General features: G+C 47.8%; 1 protein-coding gene across 2 annotated transcripts in view; it reads left to right on the top strand.

The window, feature by feature from the left end:
• Positions 1–17,360, top strand: part of LOC108928926 (DNA-binding protein SATB2-like) — a 31,249-nt gene extending 13,889 nt beyond the window's left edge. For both annotated transcript variants that reach the window (XM_029257698.1, XM_029257699.1), the window contains 9 exons: positions 3,145–3,271; positions 3,513–3,636; positions 4,345–4,447; positions 4,572–4,622; positions 5,391–5,905; positions 6,067–6,279; positions 6,911–7,060; positions 9,518–9,715; positions 13,561–17,360. In XM_029257698.1, coding sequence (XP_029113531.1) covers positions 3,145–3,271; positions 3,513–3,636; positions 4,345–4,447; positions 4,572–4,622; positions 5,391–5,905; positions 6,067–6,279; positions 6,911–7,060; positions 9,518–9,715; positions 13,561–14,133 — 2,054 coding nt within the window. In that variant the 3' untranslated portion in view covers positions 14,134–17,360. The remainder of the gene's footprint in view (positions 1–3,144; positions 3,272–3,512; positions 3,637–4,344; positions 4,448–4,571; positions 4,623–5,390; positions 5,906–6,066; positions 6,280–6,910; positions 7,061–9,517; positions 9,716–13,560) is intronic.
• The last annotated feature ends 1,610 nt before the right edge of the window (positions 17,361–18,970 follow it).

Here is an 18,970-nt window from a genome sequence, read left to right as displayed (position 1 = left end):
AATTCAGAGTAAACAGAAGTGACACAAAGAGTGTTTGAAACAAACACAGGATTATGGACACAGCTTTCTGCCTGATACCACCATGTTGCCGGTTCACATCGCTCCAGTAACTCCTATAGAAGTGATGTTCAAATAGCAAATACATAGACAATCGTAGCAGTTGGTGCTGGATTCATTTGTGGAGCTTTCAGGAGATCAGGAGAGCGGTGGCTCTGAAAGAGATGGGTTTGAGGCTCTTTTTGAATGCTTGGAAGGATTCAGTATCTCTGAGGGACAGAGGGAGCCCATTGCACCATGTTGAGATAGAACAGAGAACCCACGGACCTTTAATTTCAAGTCCCTTGTGAGACAAGGGAGTAGCAGGAGGTCGGAGGTCCTGGAGAACGATGCTGTTATTACACACCTGAGAAGGAACTGTCAACATGTACACAATATCAGTATTGCTGACCGATGTGGAGGGAAACACAGCTGTGTCCTCTATGCACACAAGGTTGTATCGCCAGAGTAAACAGTAACATTTAAAGGGTAAAAAACAACCTGCTGGTACTATAGACAGCGATCTGCTGTGTTCTAGACGCACAGGATTTATGGAACCCGTGTCAGACTCATCGCCCCGTTTCACTGGCCTGGCCAAACTGTCCGAGTCGAGGATGATGGGAGGTCTCTCCGGCCGCCCGAAAAGCAGCGCCGTGGAACAGCGCAATAAGACGTGCGAGGTGAAGCAGGAGAGAGGATGAGGAGGGATGATCGGGAGGCGCGACAGTTAGAAAGTTCAGGCCAGAGAGCGAAGGAGCGCCGCTCAAAACAAAGCGGCGGCCCGGCGTGCATTCCTGCGCTGACCCGTAAACACACACATGAAACGGGCCGGCCCGCGCCGGCCACACCCCGGCCCCCCTCCGCTCCTCTCAAATGAGCGCTTTTTGTTTTTTAAAATAAGCATTTACGTTAAATGAATAATTTCTGGCTTAAATTACACATTTTTCCCCTCTGTGGTTTGCGACCAAAATTACACAGAGTCCCTGCTATTTTCTCCCTGTTTGAATTGTGTCCTGCATAACTCTCTCCCAGCAGTATTTTTAAACTCTCGCCAGAACACCATGACTTTTCTTTAATTAGCCCAGCCAGTAATTAACTGGGAGATATTGTTTATTTCAATTATACGGGCTTGAAGGTTTTTCTTGAAGCATGCGGACAGATCCTTCTATTTAGGTCTGCGACGGTTAACGACAGTAATAATTTTCGGTAAGTGAGCGTTGTTGTCTGCTGCGCGCCCTTCGGGCCGATATGGGCCGGCATGTCAAATATAAACCATTATAAAAGTCTCTATACGCTTGCGTTTAATTGTGCAAATATTTGTGCGTTGAAATTGTAATTGAACTGTGTCGCCCGTGCTTAATACCTCACGTGCACTCATTGTTTTTCACTCGGAGTGAGGACCGCGGTAAACGTGGTGCGTTTCCACAGCAAGTGCAACTTTGGCCGAATCCTACATTGCACTTTGCAGCAGTAGGGCGACCACACCGTGGCTCTCCGTGTCGTGCTAACGTGTCGGTGAAAAGGCCTCCGGCATTAAGCATCTTTGGAGGGGAATGTATCCTGCAATGGCAGGAAATCACACATTCATAAAATAATAAATCCGTGTAACGGGACCTTAATATATCTGAAGTCGCCTTTTTACTTGAGGTCTTTTTCCCGAATGAAGACTAAACATCCCGTTGAATGACTGGGATCATTCAATAACTGGGGAATGGCGTCAGTGCCAACAACATGAGGGAGTGGCATAAAGGGAAGCCTTCATAACGCTCTTATTATTGGCCATTTTTAAAATGGATATTGATGCTCAGGCAACTTTTGTCCGGTACTTCTCTCATAAGGTAAAACATCAAGACGTAGACCGTTTCAGTCGCAAATGCAACTCGGCATCTCGTACGATATGTCGCTCCATTGGGTCAATGTGTGGGAATGAGGAACGTTTACATGTGTATTTATCCATTTATCTGAATGTTTTTTCCAAAACCATTAAACTTTAAGCTATTGACAGTGATTGACCCTTTCATACACAAGGGTAATTTTTACTGCATTGGTTCAGGGCAAGTACCTCGGTCAAGGCTACCAGAGTAGGGTGGGGATGCAAACTGAGACAGCGGCCAAAATGACCAGGTGCTCCACTGAGGTCCATGGATGTACCTGCTCAGGGACAGATCAACTGTCAGAACCCATCATGTCTCCATCAATCATTTTAAGCCTTCTGTTATAATAACAAATCCACTGAAATGGACATTCGCAGGGTTGTTTGTCCCCCAAGCTGTAATGCAGTGCATTTTGGGACAAACCCTATGGGGGCGGGACGGCTTCGCCGGAATACCGATGTTCTGTCAACGAAGAGTCATACCTGTGGTTTCCGTCGTCACTCAGCCCCAAACCTTGTGACTGCGGACGTCCCGTCTCCAAGGTGCACTTTTACAGCTGCTCTACAGTTTTATTAAACAAATAATGTGCCGTTTAATGGCGGGTATTAATTGGGTTTGACGCAATGCCTAGCCTTGACCCGCCCTGTCCGGGAGCGGTGAGGACTCCTGCACGTCTTCCCTGCTATAAAAACCTGTCTGCACCCGTTGCATTTACGATTAATGACACATCACGCAAAGACAAGGTCGACCGTCTCTTCCTTGGCTGATAGGGGATTAATAGATAAGGCTTTCTCAGTCTGCTGTCGGCCCCCAGCGTGGTCAACGGTGAGACTTCGAGACCCGCACTTCACACTTGGGTGCAGTCCCGTGGCTGCATTCCTGTACGTGCACTTTTTTTGCATTCCCGCATTGGGACACACCCCTTCGCTGGGTACCCTTTACTATCTGTGCAGATACACACTCAGCCGCACCCGGAGAAGGCTTCACACACACACAGATAGACGCCGAGGCACCATCAGCCCCATAAACGTGTGCTGACTCACGCGTCAACACCTACCTGCTTGGGTCCCGATGAAAAGGGCGAAATCTGCCCACTGCTCGTTTGGAAATGACCCTGGAGGACCTGAGGCTGCCCTGGAGAAACAGGAATGCAGGAAGGGCGGTGACTTAGAGCTTACGGAGAGCGGATGATGGCTCGCGGCTGACGGTGCCCCATCTTCTCGCCCTCCTTCAGGCATCATCAAAGTGGGCCGCTGGAAGCCCCTGCCCATCCGCTGCTTGACGGACGCCCCCGAGGCCACGGTGGCCGACATGTTGCTGGACGTCTATCACATGGTCACCCTGCGCATCCAGCTGCAAAGGTCAGCATGGGGTTAGGGTGGCAGAGAGCACGTGTTCGTCATGTCTGCTAGCTGAAGGAAAGCTTCTTCAGCCATTGTCATGTTGTCAGAAGACTCCGCAGTGGACCATTCCAGTTACTCAGTCAAAAGCATCAGGACAGTTATTTAGCCTCATTGTCCCAGTAAGATCAGTACCACACAAGCGCAGTTGAGGTGCTCAGTGCTGTGGACTGACATACAGTGTCTATTTCCACGATATCAGCTTTGCCAAGCTGGAAGACCTGCCGTCGGAGCAGTGGAACCACGCGACGGTGCGCAACGCCCTCAAGGAGCTGCTGAAGGAGATGAACCAGAGCTCATTGGCCAAGGAGTGTCCTCTATCTCAGGTACCACAGCAGCCCGTACTGGGTACCACAGTTCCACAACGATGACGCTCTTAGATATATAATCAGCCACCCGTCCTTTATTCCAGGTACTATAGTACCCAGTGTCCGTTCTTCTGTGTTCAGTCTCTCTGCATCACTGACCCTGACTGAAATATGGACGCATACATTTTTTCTCCTGAGACCCAGAAAAAAGGTTTTTGGATTTATTTCTAGGATTTCAAGGACATTTTCCAAGCCACACCCCCAAACATGTGGTGTCATTTACAAGTATGGAATGTCCTCTATAAGGTGCACTAGGACTCAGCATTGTAGCATCAACAGTTTGGGAGATACACCTAAAAATAGCATGTCCTTTGGAGTGGATAAAAATGAATGACTGTGTCTCAAAAGGATATAAATGCATGGGTGGAGATGTGCTCGTAATGATTTTTGTTTGCAAGTGTTTCTGCTCCAATCAGCACTAAATGCCATCACATCTGCACCTAGATATAGAAGTGCTGTAATTATCAGCTTTCAGAGATGTACACTTTGAACCCTTTCCCAGGTCTAATAGCAACCTGGCGAACTCTGAAAGAGACCGTGATGAGGTCAGGAGGGTGGCTTGTACTTGTGTCATCTGCTGTCTGCATATCTCCTCATGCCATCTTTTCACACCCCACCCCGCCATTCCCTCCCACTCCATCCTTTCCTTGTCTCTCGTCCCTCCAGAGCATGATCTCCTCCATCGTCAACAGCTCCTACTACGCCAACGTCTCCAGCACCAAGTGCCAGGAGTTTGGCCGCTGGTACAAGAAGTACAGGAAATGTAAAGGTACGCTTTGGTTCTTCGGCACCACCGGTGCTCACACCCGAACCCGTCGTGTTGACTCTTGGCCGAGCGTGAACGTTGCAGTTGTTCTTCATGGTCGGTCCACCTCTGACTTCCACCTCTGCAGGGGATTACTTAGAGAAGATGTGGTCAGGACGGGAGAAATCTGACATCAAAGGTGAGACCCCCTTGTCTGCCTGCTGTAGCCAAACATTACTGTCCATGACTGTCTTCTCTGCTTTACAAGATACTTTAAAGAAGTTGCCTGTTAGTTAATTACTTACTCATTAATCTGACGTTTTCCCCCAAAACGTGTCGTGTGGCACCGGGCCGATTTATACTACGTTCGAACCTGCACAAACCGTTTTTGTTTCTGCTGTGCAAAGTAAAATAGTGATTTTATAACATATAAGGAGTACTTGCCTGCACTTTAGTATTTACATTGCGTTTATTCGTTCAGCCGACACTTTTCTCAAAGGGGCCTTTCAAAGTTAAGCTACCTACAATTATCGACACTTATATACTGCAGGGGAATTTTTACTGTACCAGGTCAGGGTGAGTACCTTCCTGGGTCCAAGTGCCAACTCCAACTCGCGCGCCCCCTGCTGTCCTGGATCTGAATCTCATTCGTGGATTTAATAAACCTAAACAAGAAGTCAGATATCATCCGTGTGTCATGATTGTACTTATAAGTTTGGCCTTTCTTGAGGTCACAGCCCAGTTTCTCTGCACTCCAGCAGTGAGTGGAAATCGATCGACGGGTGTAGTCTGCTCTACTTTATGTGTTTTTAAAAATGCATTCGTATTGGTGAGGATGCGGCTCAAGTGTCCAACTTTGTATATTTTTGGCATGTTAACATGGTGCTGATAGTCGTAGTCTTGTGCAAGTTGCGTCCTGTCTTGTCCAATAACTGCTCCTCTCATTGGTCCCGCCTTGGGATTGCAGGGGAGCGGGACGGCCTCACGGATTTCTGTGTACTTGGCCCACGTCCTCCACCTCACCTGGGGGGCGTGGCATCGCTGGGTCCCCTGGGGGGCCTCGGGAAGGGGGACCCACTGCCTCCCACCCAGCTGTCACAGCAGCCATCCGGGCAGCCCCAGAGCCACGGCCCACTTCAGCACAGCCCCCCACTGCGCCCCCAGGTTCCCCTGCTGGCCCCCGGGGGCCTCCTGTCCCCGCAACTCAGCCCCCAATTAGTTCGCCAGCAACTGGCTATGGCTCACCTCCTCAACCAGCAGCTGGCTGTCAGCCGCCTGTTAGCCAATCAGCACCAGCCAGGCCTGAGCCAGCCCTTCCTCAGCGCCCCGCCCATCCCCCGGACCCCTAAAGCCAGCGACCCAGGCGGCGTCCCCAGCGCCTCGGAGGTTTCGCCTGACATCTACCAGCAGGTTCGCGATGAGCTGAAAAGGGCCAGTGTCTCACAGGCCGTGTTCGCTCGCGTGGCCTTCAACCGCACTCAGGTATTCCTGGGATCTGAGGTTCTCCTCGTTGCATCATTACATTCCTCCTTGATCTGAAGTCTGGAACAGCTTAAATGTAGCAAAATGACGCCAGTAAAGTAGAGTGTTCCTGTAGACTCAGCTAAAGAAGGTGTGTTTCTCTGCGTGTCGGTGCCCATCAGGGTCTGCTGTCGGAGATCCTCCGGAAAGAAGAGGACCCGCGCTCGGCCTCCCAGTCCCTGCTGGTGAACCTCAAGGCCATGCAGAACTTCCTGAACCTGCCCGAGGCCGATCGGGACCGCATCTACCAGGAGGAGCGTGAGCGCAGCATGAACCCCCAAGCGAGTCTGGTTTCCAACCCAACTGTGAACCCCTCGGGTTCCCGCCTCGCACAGGTGAGGGCGGCAAAGCAGAGCGACTCGAACCCTGAACCGCTGCTCAAGCCTGCCAGTCCCACTCCATCTCTGCGTGCACCCTTGTCTCACAGCTGTGTTGCACAGACGCTTCTTGCAAGATCTTTTTATCAAATTATTTTTTGCGGGTTTATAACCTAGTAGTCCGAAGCAACACCCGAAAGGGGGCAGCTGTTGGAATGGCAGTGACTTTTAGGAGGCGGCGTAGTGTTTCGAGCTGTTCCCCCTGCAGTTAAAGTGGACAGGTTTGAATCCAGCCTCCTACTGTAGAACCCTTGAGTGCAGTATTTACCCTGAATTGATACAGTTAAAATTACCCAACTTTTTAAATGAGTAAATCACTGCGAGTAATTTATTGTCCAAACCTATAGATTGAGGTATCAGATCAATGTTAATTAGTAGAACTCTGCTTTCTTCTGTTCATTTTTCATTAATATTTTCTGTTGCTTAATCACAGTGTTACGAGAGTCGTGGAATGCAGTGAAACTGTTCTGCCCTTTTTGACCTGATCTCCATCTTTCAGTGGTTGTTTTTTCTCCATGCGTCCCTCACTCTGACTTTCCCTGTGTTTTCCGTCTTATCCCACCCCTTGCGTTCCCCCTCACGTCGGCAGAAGCCCATGGGCCCCAGCTCCGAACTGCCTCTCAAGCTGGACACCCTAGTCAACATCACTTCTTCCATATATGATGAAATCCAGCAGGAGATGAAGAGGGCCAAGGTGTCCCAGGCACTCTTCGCCAAGGTGGCTGCCAACAAGAGCCAGGTTGGTCTCCCACGAGCAGCCGCCATATGATGACTCCATCATCAAAATTATCAGTCTGGAAGATTAACTGCCCACTATTCGTACAACAGTATTGAGCGGTGCAAAATCGAAAGCCAATAAGTTCTCAGCTTTCACTCTAGTGTGGTGAAATGAACTCCCCCTGTTCCTCAGAGCTGCTGAATCCCTCTCAGTGTTAAGAAAGCAACATCAAACCCATCTGTTTCAGTTCTACTTTTCTCCTAAATGCTCCATAAGCTATTATCACACCATCTGTCACGGTCTGTATTCCCTATCAATTCTATACACAGATACTCATGTAATCTGCGTCAGCAAAAACCGTGGAATTGGACAAACGAATGCTTTGACGATCACTTGTCTGCATCTAAAGCTCTTTTCCTGCTGAGAAGTGCAATTGTGTTTACCCTGAGTTGTACACCGCTTTGGAGAAAAGGTTAATCTGGATGAAGAGATGTAAATGTAAATATAAATATTGCCCTTAAGATGAGACCGATTTTGGTGGGAAGCTGAGTTTTTATAGCTTATTCCAACATTCTGTGTTCATTCTGTTCATTCACTCTGAAGGTTCTTCTGTATGCTTTTGCCTGCCCTTTTACTTCCTTTTTTTTGGCTGCTTTCATTTTCTCCTTGTCCGTGTTCTTCATCCTTCTCGTGTTAAAGAACGCTATTGACCAGTCTTGGTGTCACAGGAGGAGACTGACAGGCTTTGGCATGTCATTGACTGCTAAACTGATGGGTCTGGGCTCCATCTCCTGGTTGCCATGGCATCTAGTCGGATGTTGATCTGTGCAAAATGTTGCTGGGCAGAGGTGAGGGGACCCCCTCCCAGCTAGGGTGCCCGATTGTGGCTCCATCCCGTAAAGCGCAGAGACCCGGACCATAACCACGCCTCCATAGCAGACGAACAGACGGCATGCATCTCCCGCTGTGGGCCACATCTCCATGGACTGGGGCCATAAAAGGAGCTCCAGAATGCATTCCATGCCCCCGAGTGAGCGCCATTTCTAGTGGGACTTCCATTCCAGTTCCCATTTCTGATTTACACACACACACGTAGCGGTCGCCTTTGTGAACGTGTTTTCGGAGTGCAGCCGCAAAGCGACAGACCTTCCTTGGTTTTTTCAACCTTTCCTCTCTAATTTTCGTGCAATTTGAGTAGTTTGAGACAGAGAGGGTGTGTGCGTTCCTGTGGCTCGCTAATCTGACTTTGTGTAAACGGAGCATATTATGAACAGATTTTTGTGTGGCAGTTGTCATGAGGTTTGGGGGGGTAGATGCAGAGAGACGTTGTGTGGGAGGTGGTTCTTCGTGGGTTTCTGCTGTGTGAGGCCTCTGCGACGGCTGGGTCAAGCACTGATCAGTTTATTCTGATACTTCTGACTTCTTGACCTGTGGCCTGGATTGTTCCCAGTTGTACTCTGAGGCTCAGGGCATGAACCTCGGTAATGACAATCCTTGAATGAGGAACCATCAGTCTCCACCAGTTGCTCTATAGCTTTGCTGCCTACAATGTTTACTTAGTGAGTTTGGGTGACATACCTGTGATTCTGTGCCAGTGATTGAGGTGACTGAGACTGCTGATCAGATCACAGCGTGGTAGAGAAATCTGAAGGAAGCTAGAGAAAGCTCTAAGACACCCTTTGATGCAGTGTGGAGCTGTATGAAGTTGCAGGAAGTTCTAGGAAGCTGGAGGAAGCTGTGGGGCACTGTGGAAAGATATAGAGTGTTGGAAGAAGCGATAGGACAGTGTCGGAAGCTGGAGGACATCATAGGAAGCTGGAGAAAGCTGTAAGGCTGTGGGAAGCTCTACATCACCCTAGAAAGCTGGAAGAAGCTGTAGGACACCACAGGATGCTGTAGGAAGCTGAAGGAAGTTGTGGGAGACTATAGGAAGCTGCACCAAGCTGCTGGAAGCTCTAGGAAGTTCTCAGTAGCTGGAGTGAGTTGTAGGACACTATGGAATGCCATAAGAAGCTCCAGGACACTATAGGAAGCTGTAGGAAGCTTCTGGAAGCTCTAGGAGGTTCTCAGTAGCTAGAAGAAGCTCCAGGACACTATAGGAAGCTGTAGGAAGCTTCTGGAGGCTCTAGGAGGTTCTCAGTAGCTGGAAGAAGCTCCAGGACACTATAGGAAGCTGTAGGAAGCTTCTGGAAGCTCTACCCCCTTCAGTCTCTTATTTGAAACGGGTAGTGTGTCAACTTCATTCGGAGTCTCACTACTTCTTACAGTGTCCCAGAGTTTCCTGCAGTGTCCCACAACCTCCCATTGTGTCCTCCAGCTTCTTACAATGTTCTACAACTTCCTACTGTGTCTTGCAGCTTTCCACTGCGTCCCACCGTTTCCTGCTGTGTTGTACATCTTCCTCCTGCTTCCAGTGTGACAGGTGTCCTTTCGCCACGGTCAGGACACCCACATGCTCTTGATCTTTCTCGGTTCCAGGGGTGGCTCTGTGAGCTGCTGCGCTGGAAGGAGAACCCCAGTCCAGAGAATCGCACCCTCTGGGACAACCTGTGCACCATCCGGCGCTTCCTGTCCCTGCCTCAGGTGGACCGAGACCTGGCCTACGAGGAAGAGTCTCGGCACCACCATCACAATGAAAGGTTGCACACCGTGCTTCATCTGCCACCTGAGCCGCAGGTGAGGCAGGGGTCAGGGGTCAAAGTTCATGCTGGGCATGGTAGAAAGGCCACACCACACATATACTGTACACATACTCTCTTCCCTTCCTGTTCTTTCTCCATAGAAGTTAATAAATGTAAATGATTTTGTTTTCCTTTCCTCAGTTGCCAAATGACTTATTTCAGAATAGTTCACCAGCAAACTGCCTTCGCTGGTTGTTTAAACTTTTTGTTTTTATTGCCGCTCTATTGTTTAGTCCTGTGTGTCGCATTGGTGCCAAAAGCACTAAATCTTTCTGAGTTTAGATTTTGGATGTATTTCTAGGACTTCTAGGAAGTTTTTCAAGCCCGACCTCAAACATGTGGTCTCATTTAAAAGAACCATATACTCTCTATAAGGTGGATTAGGACTCAACATCTGTAGCATCGGCAGTTGGGAAGGCATACTTAAAAAATATGTCCTCTACAGTGAAAAAAGTTGAATATTTGCATGTCAGGAAGATGTAAAAGATAAACTGAAAATTTACTGACTTGACAAATTTGCAAACATTGGCATCAAACGGAGATGTAAGAAAGCAGCGCAAAATTTCCCACGGTAGGATAGAAGAAACAACCGTACAACTTGCGTGAGTGAAGAAGCGTTGCTGTCAGAAGTCTTGCGAAGAGAACTGGGACGTCTCGCTGGCTGCCACAGACAGGGGCCGGGGGCGGATAGGTGTGGGGGCATCTGTCTGCGTGTGTGCTGAGCATCTGTGACCACTTCCAGCTCCCCCGTTCAGCTTTACTGTGGTCTTGAGGTTAAAAGAACCCCCTCGGTGAGGTCCCCCCCACCACCAACAACGCCCACCCCTACACCCACTGGGCTCCTACCGGCCCTGCCGCAAACCGCACCTAGCTCCCAGCTGCCGTGCACGCGCACGCACACACACGCTCAATCTGTGTGTCACACATTCTTAATGCATGTAGATAATGCAGTCCTGATTCCTCCCATGTTCTCTTGCTTTCCTTCTATCTCAAGCTGTCAGGATTTGTTACCGTCTCACCGTGCTTATACAGCAGGTTTAGATTAATGTGCGGGTCCCGAAATTAATCCAAAACTTTGTTAGAAGTCACGGGGTTGTGTGTGTGGTTCCGTGTGTCTGGTTTTGCCATGTTGGGCTCAGCCAGACCCTCCCTTCTCCCAAACCCCATTCCTTCAGTCCATCTTCGTCAAGGCCCAATGAGGTTTGGATTCGCCGGAAACCGGCGTACTGCTTCTCCCCTGCGAGTGACCTAGCGCAAGTTTAAATAATTAAGTCCCGTCTTGCACTCGAATTTGTACCGATTTAGGAGTAAGTGGAGCCTTCTGTTATTCTGGCAGAGCTGCCCTTCGTTAATAATTTGTGTCTCGTTGTCGCCGAGTCGGACCTGGTGTCACGCAGAGGGACCTTTGAAGCGACACGGAAGGGAGGACACACACCCCTCCGCCCTCGTCCTTCTCACCCCGTTTGTCTCTTAGTCATAAACACACACACACACACACACACACACACACAGCTACCATCAGTGCAAACCTAGACATGTGGGGTAACAGAAAGTGATTCACACACTCCTCGCACACTGCCATGTCAAAGGCAGGAGCTTTGCGACACTTCACTTATCATCTGCGAAACGCGAATTTCGAAGATCATTACATTTTAATATGCATCTTAATGCCGTCCACCGTCTCTCTGCAGATCTGTGCACCGATTGGATCCACTTCTCATTAAGGCGTGTTTGAGCCATTTATATTTTATGTTCCGCTTGAGGATTTTACACTGCATTTTGCTTTAATTTCTGAATAAAAAAGGTTTATTGAGTTTTTTTTTTTTTTTAAGAATTCAAGGGGAGGGGATTTGAGACATGTTGAATGTACAGCTTATAAATCGCTAAGTGCACTTTGTGGCTCTCTGGTGCACATGACTGCCGCACACCCGGGACTGGACGTAAACATTTTTATGGGAATATTGCAGAAATTTTTGCAAGAGCATTTCAGCAGAGGCTTTGCGGTATCCCCTGCTATTAATATCCAATCCTGGTGGTGAAGAAGCTCAGAGGTTTCGTAATGCGCACTGCGGTGTGGAAAAAATGCGCGTTCTGCTTTAGGACTTTGCGCTGACACTCCGGGTCTATTTTAGGGACGCGTTCTGTTGTGTGACTGACCACTTTCTTGGTGTGTGAGTGAGATGGACGAGGCCTTTCTTTGAGAGCGTGACTGTGTGTGTTTGCATCACCCCCAACGACACGACCGTGACACAGATCAATTGCAGTAGAAACTGGCATTTGTTGCTCTTTCCCCTCCTTTTCAGCTTTTCTCTAAACTCGTCTACAGCCCAGAGTAAACAGAAGTGCATCAAGAACAGATGAAACGCTTTAGATGCAGACAGGATTGTTGAAGCACGGCTTGTGTCTCTGTTATCACGATATCGTTGGTTCACATCCCTCAAGTAGCTGGCTATACAAGTGATATTCAAATAGTAAATACATAGATCATCCTAGCAAATGGTATTGGATTCGTTTATGAAGCTTTCAGGAGATCAGGAGAAAACTGGAACTGAAAGAGAAAGTTTTGAGACCCTTCTTACATTGCATTTAGCTGGCGCTTTTCTCCAATGCCACTTACAATTATTTATTCTCTTATTTAGCTGGGTAATTTTACTGGAGCAGTTTAGGCAAAGTACTTTGCTGAAGGGTACTACAGCTAGAGGTGGGACTCAAACCTGCAACCTTTGGGTCCAAAAGCATCAGCTCTAACCACTATGTTACCAGCTGTAGCTGTAAGTTGAGGATCACTGCATTCATGATGTTATTGAATGCTGGGAGGATTCAGCAGCTCTGAGGGACACAGGGAGCTCAGTCCACCACACTAGGGACAAAAATGAGAACCAACGGACCTTCGATTTTCAGCCCGTTGTGGATAGGACAGGCAGTAGGCCAAAGGTGGAGGAGCACTGCATTCATGATGGTGTGTGGGTAGTGTAGGGACTGATCAGGTCCCCTGTGGTTCAAACAACAGTTTATGAAAGTTTTCCTATTTATAGCACAGGATATTTTTACTGGATTTAATCAGGGTAAGAACCTTGGTCAAGGGTGCTGCAGCAGGAGGAGTGATTCAACCTGCTGACCTTCAGATTTCTAAGCTAACTGCTACCACTCCATTATCTGCTGTCTGCTTGTTGAGCTCCTCTTATTGTCCCAAAGATGTAGGAAAGCCTTAAAAACGAAGCAAAACAGGAAAGAGTGACGCAGCCCATAAATCAACACATGTCCTCATAGAGCAGGACCTCCAGAAGAGAAATTAGGAGAATTTCTTACTAGACATCCATATTATTAGAGTTACCCTGTCATTATTGGGGGGGGAATAAAAATTACTGTTATCCGTATGTGTGTCCTGTAATCTGAATTTACCACAGATTTATAATTTGCATGCCGCGTCTGAAGCAGCCTGTATCCCACCCCCATCGTAAACCCCACTTGGCATGTGAAAAACTCTGATACTCGGTTCTGGGTTGACATCTTCCTAGTGGGCCTTGCACTCATCACAGCATGGCTTCTACACGTTCAGCTGTCAATCTGTCATGTGGCTGTAGCCGCCAGTTTCGGTGGGGGGGTGTTTTGATGACTAACTACATGGATTTCCAGATGCTTGTGTGAAAAGTTGTTGGCAGTGAGATTACCTCATCTGAACTTCCGGTAGACGCGTGTAAACACTGGACAGTCCGGAGCGATGCATCCATGTCTTACCTAAAGTACAGCCCAGGGTAAAAGTTTACTAGGAACATTGTATGTACTCTTCTGGACTTGTAGAGGTCTTCCTATCCAACATGTGCTTCTTTTCCCCATCAGGCACTGTCTAGACAGCCAACCCAACCATTGAAGGACCCCTCCCCCATACATGATGACCCATTGCCCGTGCCCCTGTCAAATTCGGGAGGCAAAGAAGGGGTGTCAATGGGAGGGAGCGGTGCAAAGAAGCCCCGCCTACGGACCAAGATCTCTCTGGAGTCGCTGGGCATCTTGCAGAGCTTCATCCAGGACGTGGGCCTGTACCCTGACCAGGAGGCCATCCAGACGCTGTCTGCCCAGCTGGATTTGCCCAAACACACCATAGTCAAGTTCTTCCAGAACCAACGCTACCACGTGAAGCACCATGGTCGGCTGAAAGAGCACAGTGGGGGTGGCGGCGGTGTGGACGTCTCCGAATACCGTGACGATGAGCTGCTTTCCGGCTCGGAGGACGCAGAATCCAGTGAGGATGGGGGCGTCCAAGAGGAGCGTTACGGGTTGGAGTCTCTAGGCACAGCACCCACTCCACTGGAGCCCAAGGACAGGGCCCATGTCCCGGCCCCCAGCCCAAACTGCCTGCCCTCTGGAAGCACCTCTCCCAGCCTGCGGGACGCTGGCGAGCACCAGAGATAATACCCCTGGAACAGGAAGGGGATCCGGGTTTTACAGCAAACTGTTCCAGAGCCCCAAAGCAGAGATGGGTGTTTGAGAGGTGGGTTATGAACGAGGAAAGAGGTTTGAAGGTGGAGGTGGTGTGACGAGGGAGAGCACATTACATCCCAGAAGCTGGCGAGGGAGGCATCGTAAGCTCAACAGAAGCTGAGACTGGGTGGGGAGGATGGAGATACCGCAGAAGTGAAGAACATAGATGGAACACGTGCCAGAGAGAGCGCCTCTAAGAGGAAGAGCTGTGCTTTGAGAATGTGTTCAGGGAAGAAAGGGTCTGTAGAGAAGATTCACCAGATAGTATCATTCCCAGAGAACAGATAGTTTGGACTTCCGTCCATGCAGTGATTCCTTCCGGCACTTCCTCTGCGTCGGGCAAAGTCCGCAATGACTTGCTGCTTCTTTGTGTGTGATGTGACTGGGCATGAATGGAATGACTATAAGGCATGATGTGTGGAGGGCAGATCAATGAGGCCTCCTCAAACACCAGAGCCCTGGTACCCCTCCTGATTGTGGACCCACATAGAGAGAGATGAGTCTCCTTTCCGGTCTAAGATGGAAAGAGAAGTTTTGACCCATGATCAATATTAATTTCTTTCGATGTACAGCCATCAAAGGTCTCTCTCACCATTCTGTAACTATGGTGATTATGACATTTGAAGGCACTCAGCCACACCTCCCACATCAAATCCTGCCCTCCTCCCCATAATGGGTGAAATGCCTCATCATCATGTCCTTCAGTCCTCATATGGGGAGACTTTGGCTCCTCAATGTGCGAAAACCGATGTATGACCAGGAGCCCCCGTTCTGCACTTTAAACAGGTCTAGGGGGAATGCAAATGTGCAGATTCAGCTCTCTATCACCCTTAGCCGCAGAGAAAATGGTCGTCAAACGTGCATTGCTCTTACAGATTCCTTCTGGAACGTTCTCTCGCCCGCTCCATTCGCTCTCAACCCAGCTTTGCTGTCTTTGCACTTTCATTCAAGTCGACACACAGATACAGGAAGTCAGTTAGTTCCTCCCACGTCGGTTGACGTATTGGGCAACGAGTGTTCTCCGATGGGCTTTGTTGACAGCAGTGATCTCAGCATCAGTTCGTTCGATGTTCACGGTCTTGAGGTCTTCTCGAAAGGTGGAACGCCACATTTTCGATGGTCGACCCTGTTTGCGCTTTCCCTTTGGCAGCACCCAGATACAGCAAGGGCAGATGTCAAAAGAGTACTAGATGCCAGGACCCGAGGGACCACGGAAGAGCAAAACAGGATCCTGAACTGTACGTTGAACGGGTCGTGGGGTTACGGGTTGGACCACTTTTGCTGAAGCGGACTGGAGATTCACCGCTCTACTCCTGTGGTTCCACTGTGCATTTTACACCTTTGCCTAATGATAAAATACAAAATGTAAACACACGCACAGAAATCTGAGAGTGTATCATGTTCTTGTGCATATTTCTCGTTTTACAAGATTCCTCTGTTGAGCTGAAACCGTTGCGAGGAGGTCCTCACACCCTCCCGTTGGACCACACGTGCCCCTACTCACTCCAAAGCCCTATTTATTGCTCTTTCTCCATGGTTATTAATGCTTTTCTTGTTAACGTTATCATTATTGTGGTCAATGTTGTACGTTACTTCTTTTTAATTTTCTCGGTCCACTCTTGGTTTTCGACAAGCGGCATTTACTCCGAGTCAGAAATATGTGGAAAAGCTGTCAAAATCAGGACGAAAAGAAGTTACTGAAGTTATGAAATCTCAGTATTATAGCATATGATCTGTGGTAGTTTGTGTTTCCAAATAACAGAACTGGATGAGGAGAAATAATTATTACAAATACACATTTTACAACGTGAAAGAAGAGTCGGTGCCAATATTATACTTTTGATTAGCAGATATTTTCCCGAAAGCAATATATGTCACTTTTGGGTTAAATTTGATTTAGAATCGTTGAGCTGTATTTGGTCGATATCTCAATTCAAATATTATGTTGTACACAAGGGTGCCACAGCGGACCCCAAGAAGTACAGACTTTCAAATTCCAGCTTCTTGACTGTTGGTCCACAAACTGAAATGCGCACTCATCATTTTATGTTCATATTTGCAGTTAGCGGTGACCAGATGGAGCTGGAGTGGAAAATGTTCATATTATTATTATGTTTCTGAATTTGTAAAAAAACAAAGAAAATCTGACCTCACTTTATGACATAGGTCACCTTACAGAATGAGGGTGGTGGCACTTTACTGTGGTTTACCATATATATGTGGATGCCCAGTCTAATGCTTTAAAAGACACTATTATTTTGTCTAAAAAATTCAATGGATGCAGTTTTATTTTTTGAAACGCAATAATAGTCATTGTAAGGCAGCTCAGTAACAGGGCTGAGCTGCATCAAAAAAGCCAAAAAAAACATTGCGGCTGGCAGGAATTACTAGGTATAAATTGTGTTCAAACTGCAGGGACTATTACATTTATTATTGGAGATTTAATGGTGAGTGTTTACTGACAATAAACCTGTACAGACATTTAGTTCATGGTCTTATGCTTTGTAACAACTTTTTATGTTCAAGTATGAAAGAGTGGGAATTCAGGGAGCCTCTAAGGTAGAGAAGAACCAGTCTCACACACACTCTTTTTTCTCTTTTGTGTAGCTGTCAGTTTAATTCCTACAATTGTGGCTTTTCTTCATTGACATCTGAGCCTCTTATGTTCATGATTATTATTATTATTATTATTATTATTATTATTATTATATTTTTACTTTTTTATTTTGTTGTCGCTGTGCCTCAGGTAGCAGTGTTTAAAGATCCCACTCAACTAGAAGCACTTACACAGGTTGACTGCATCACCGAGAACATTTCCGTGTGTCTTTTCTCTGAGCAAAGGCCCGGGATTGTCACCTTTATTTATCCTATTTATTATGTGCCCGATGAAGAAAGCACAAAACCCTTCTTCCAAAGAGTATCAATACTAATGCTTTTATGTCATCTGGATCATTGATGTTTGCCGCGATCATCATCCAGTCTGGCTTAATGCTCATGAGCAATGTGAATGAGGGCATCTCTTATCCATCAGTCTGTCTGCTCTGTTATCACCAGTTGACATTTCTTCTATCTAAGTTATAATTATTAGATATAATTGTTAGGCTCTTAGATGTTTGTTTTCTCTTTTCATTTTTCATATTGTTGTTTTAATAAAATGCACCCAGTGAAAAACAGTGCAGTGTTGTTGGCCTACGTTTCCCGCAAAATTTATTGGTCAAACCATAACCGCTTGTGTGAAAATATTGAGCTTGTTAAATACGCTCAGTAAATTCGTAGAACTGCAAACCGTGGTTGGGAAGTGAATGGAAAAATCATCTGCTGAACAGACAAAACAGAGGGTAAACATACCACCCAAAAACCTTGCTCTGATTATTTATTAAATTGCTTTCTGCTGAGACTGGACAATATAGTTCTGCATATTTTAATTTCTTTATAATTCATCATCAATTGTTATTAACCTTTATTTAGTGGGCGCCGTCTGAGACAATTTACAATATCATGTTGGTAAAAGTTAGTTGCAATGGTCTACCCATTTAAAGCTAGGTTTTTACTGGAGCGATTCAGGGTAAGTACCTTTGAACAGGAGTTCGACAGGAGGGTTTGAACCAACAACCTTCATTTTACCAGCGAAAGATCTCGGCCGTGATGCTACCCGCTCCTTCGTTGAAATTGTTACAATCCTGTGATCATACACATACTCTATATTTTAAAATGCACTACATGGAGTTAAAAAGGTCGATACAATATTTCTATAAAAATAATACATGTATAAGAAATCCTTGCTCTTTGCTCCTGTTACAGCATTTTTTAGTCGCATTTTCGGTCGCGATACAGTTTCGCCCCCGGTCACCCCGGCTCTGGACAGCTTTAAGGATGACTGACTCGCACGAGCCGCCGAGTGACTCGGAACCGCACGGTGTCCCATTAACCGTCCTGCGGCTCCGTTTACAGGAGGCCTCCTTTCATCAGCCGGTTGCCGAGCGGATTTGAGTGAAGCCGTCCCTCTCGATGCATAATTGAGCGAGTTTAATCATTTCCTTACGTCAATCTGTCACTCAGCGCCCCCCTCCCCCATACAAGAGCGAGACCTTGCCCGTCTCCATCTTATCGCCCCCCATCCCCACCCCCACCCCCACTCCCACCTCACCCCACCGCTTCTCCGGCAAACATCCTCTGCTTACAATTAGTGCGCCACTAACGACTGCAAGCCGGTGGGATCCCAGAACCCCATATGGACACTGGCGTGGGTGTGGTGGGGGGGGCGGGAGCCTCTCGGCCTGGGTGGCATCTCACCCCCCCAGCACCCGCCGCACCCTGAGCCCACACCTCCGCTGCATTTGCTGACTACTCCTATCTGCAGTCCGGCTGAGGGGACTTCCCTGCCGACGTTGTACCTTTCAGTACCGCGGGTTTTTTCTCGAAGCGGCGCTGAAGCTCCCCAGATATTTCCCCATATCCATTACTTTGTTTTTTTCCCCTGCCGTTCTACCTTCCCACATACTTTTTTTTTTCCCCGGGTCTCCTGCTGCCGTTCCAGCTCTGCCACAAGCAGCTCAGAAACTTCCAGACTTCACAGGGCGTCGGACGGCTCCAGCCCCGATGTCAGACCTCATACACGTTATTGTGTTTGGACTGCGGTGAATAAACACAGAAACGTTCTGTTAAAAGCGGGGGTTTCCCGCGCTGCGTCTCCGCGCTGGGCTAATGCTGACCACAATGGTTTTCCTGGAAACAATGATCTGCGATTGACTTACTTTGAAAATGAGAA

This window comes from Scleropages formosus, chromosome 14 (assembly GCF_900964775.1).
Source record: "Scleropages formosus chromosome 14, fSclFor1.1, whole genome shotgun sequence".
In the NCBI taxonomy this organism is placed as follows: Eukaryota; Metazoa; Chordata; class Actinopteri; order Osteoglossiformes; family Osteoglossidae; genus Scleropages; species Scleropages formosus.
The sequence above is the reverse complement of the archived record's forward strand: the minus strand, read 5'-3'. Positions and strand labels throughout refer to the sequence as shown.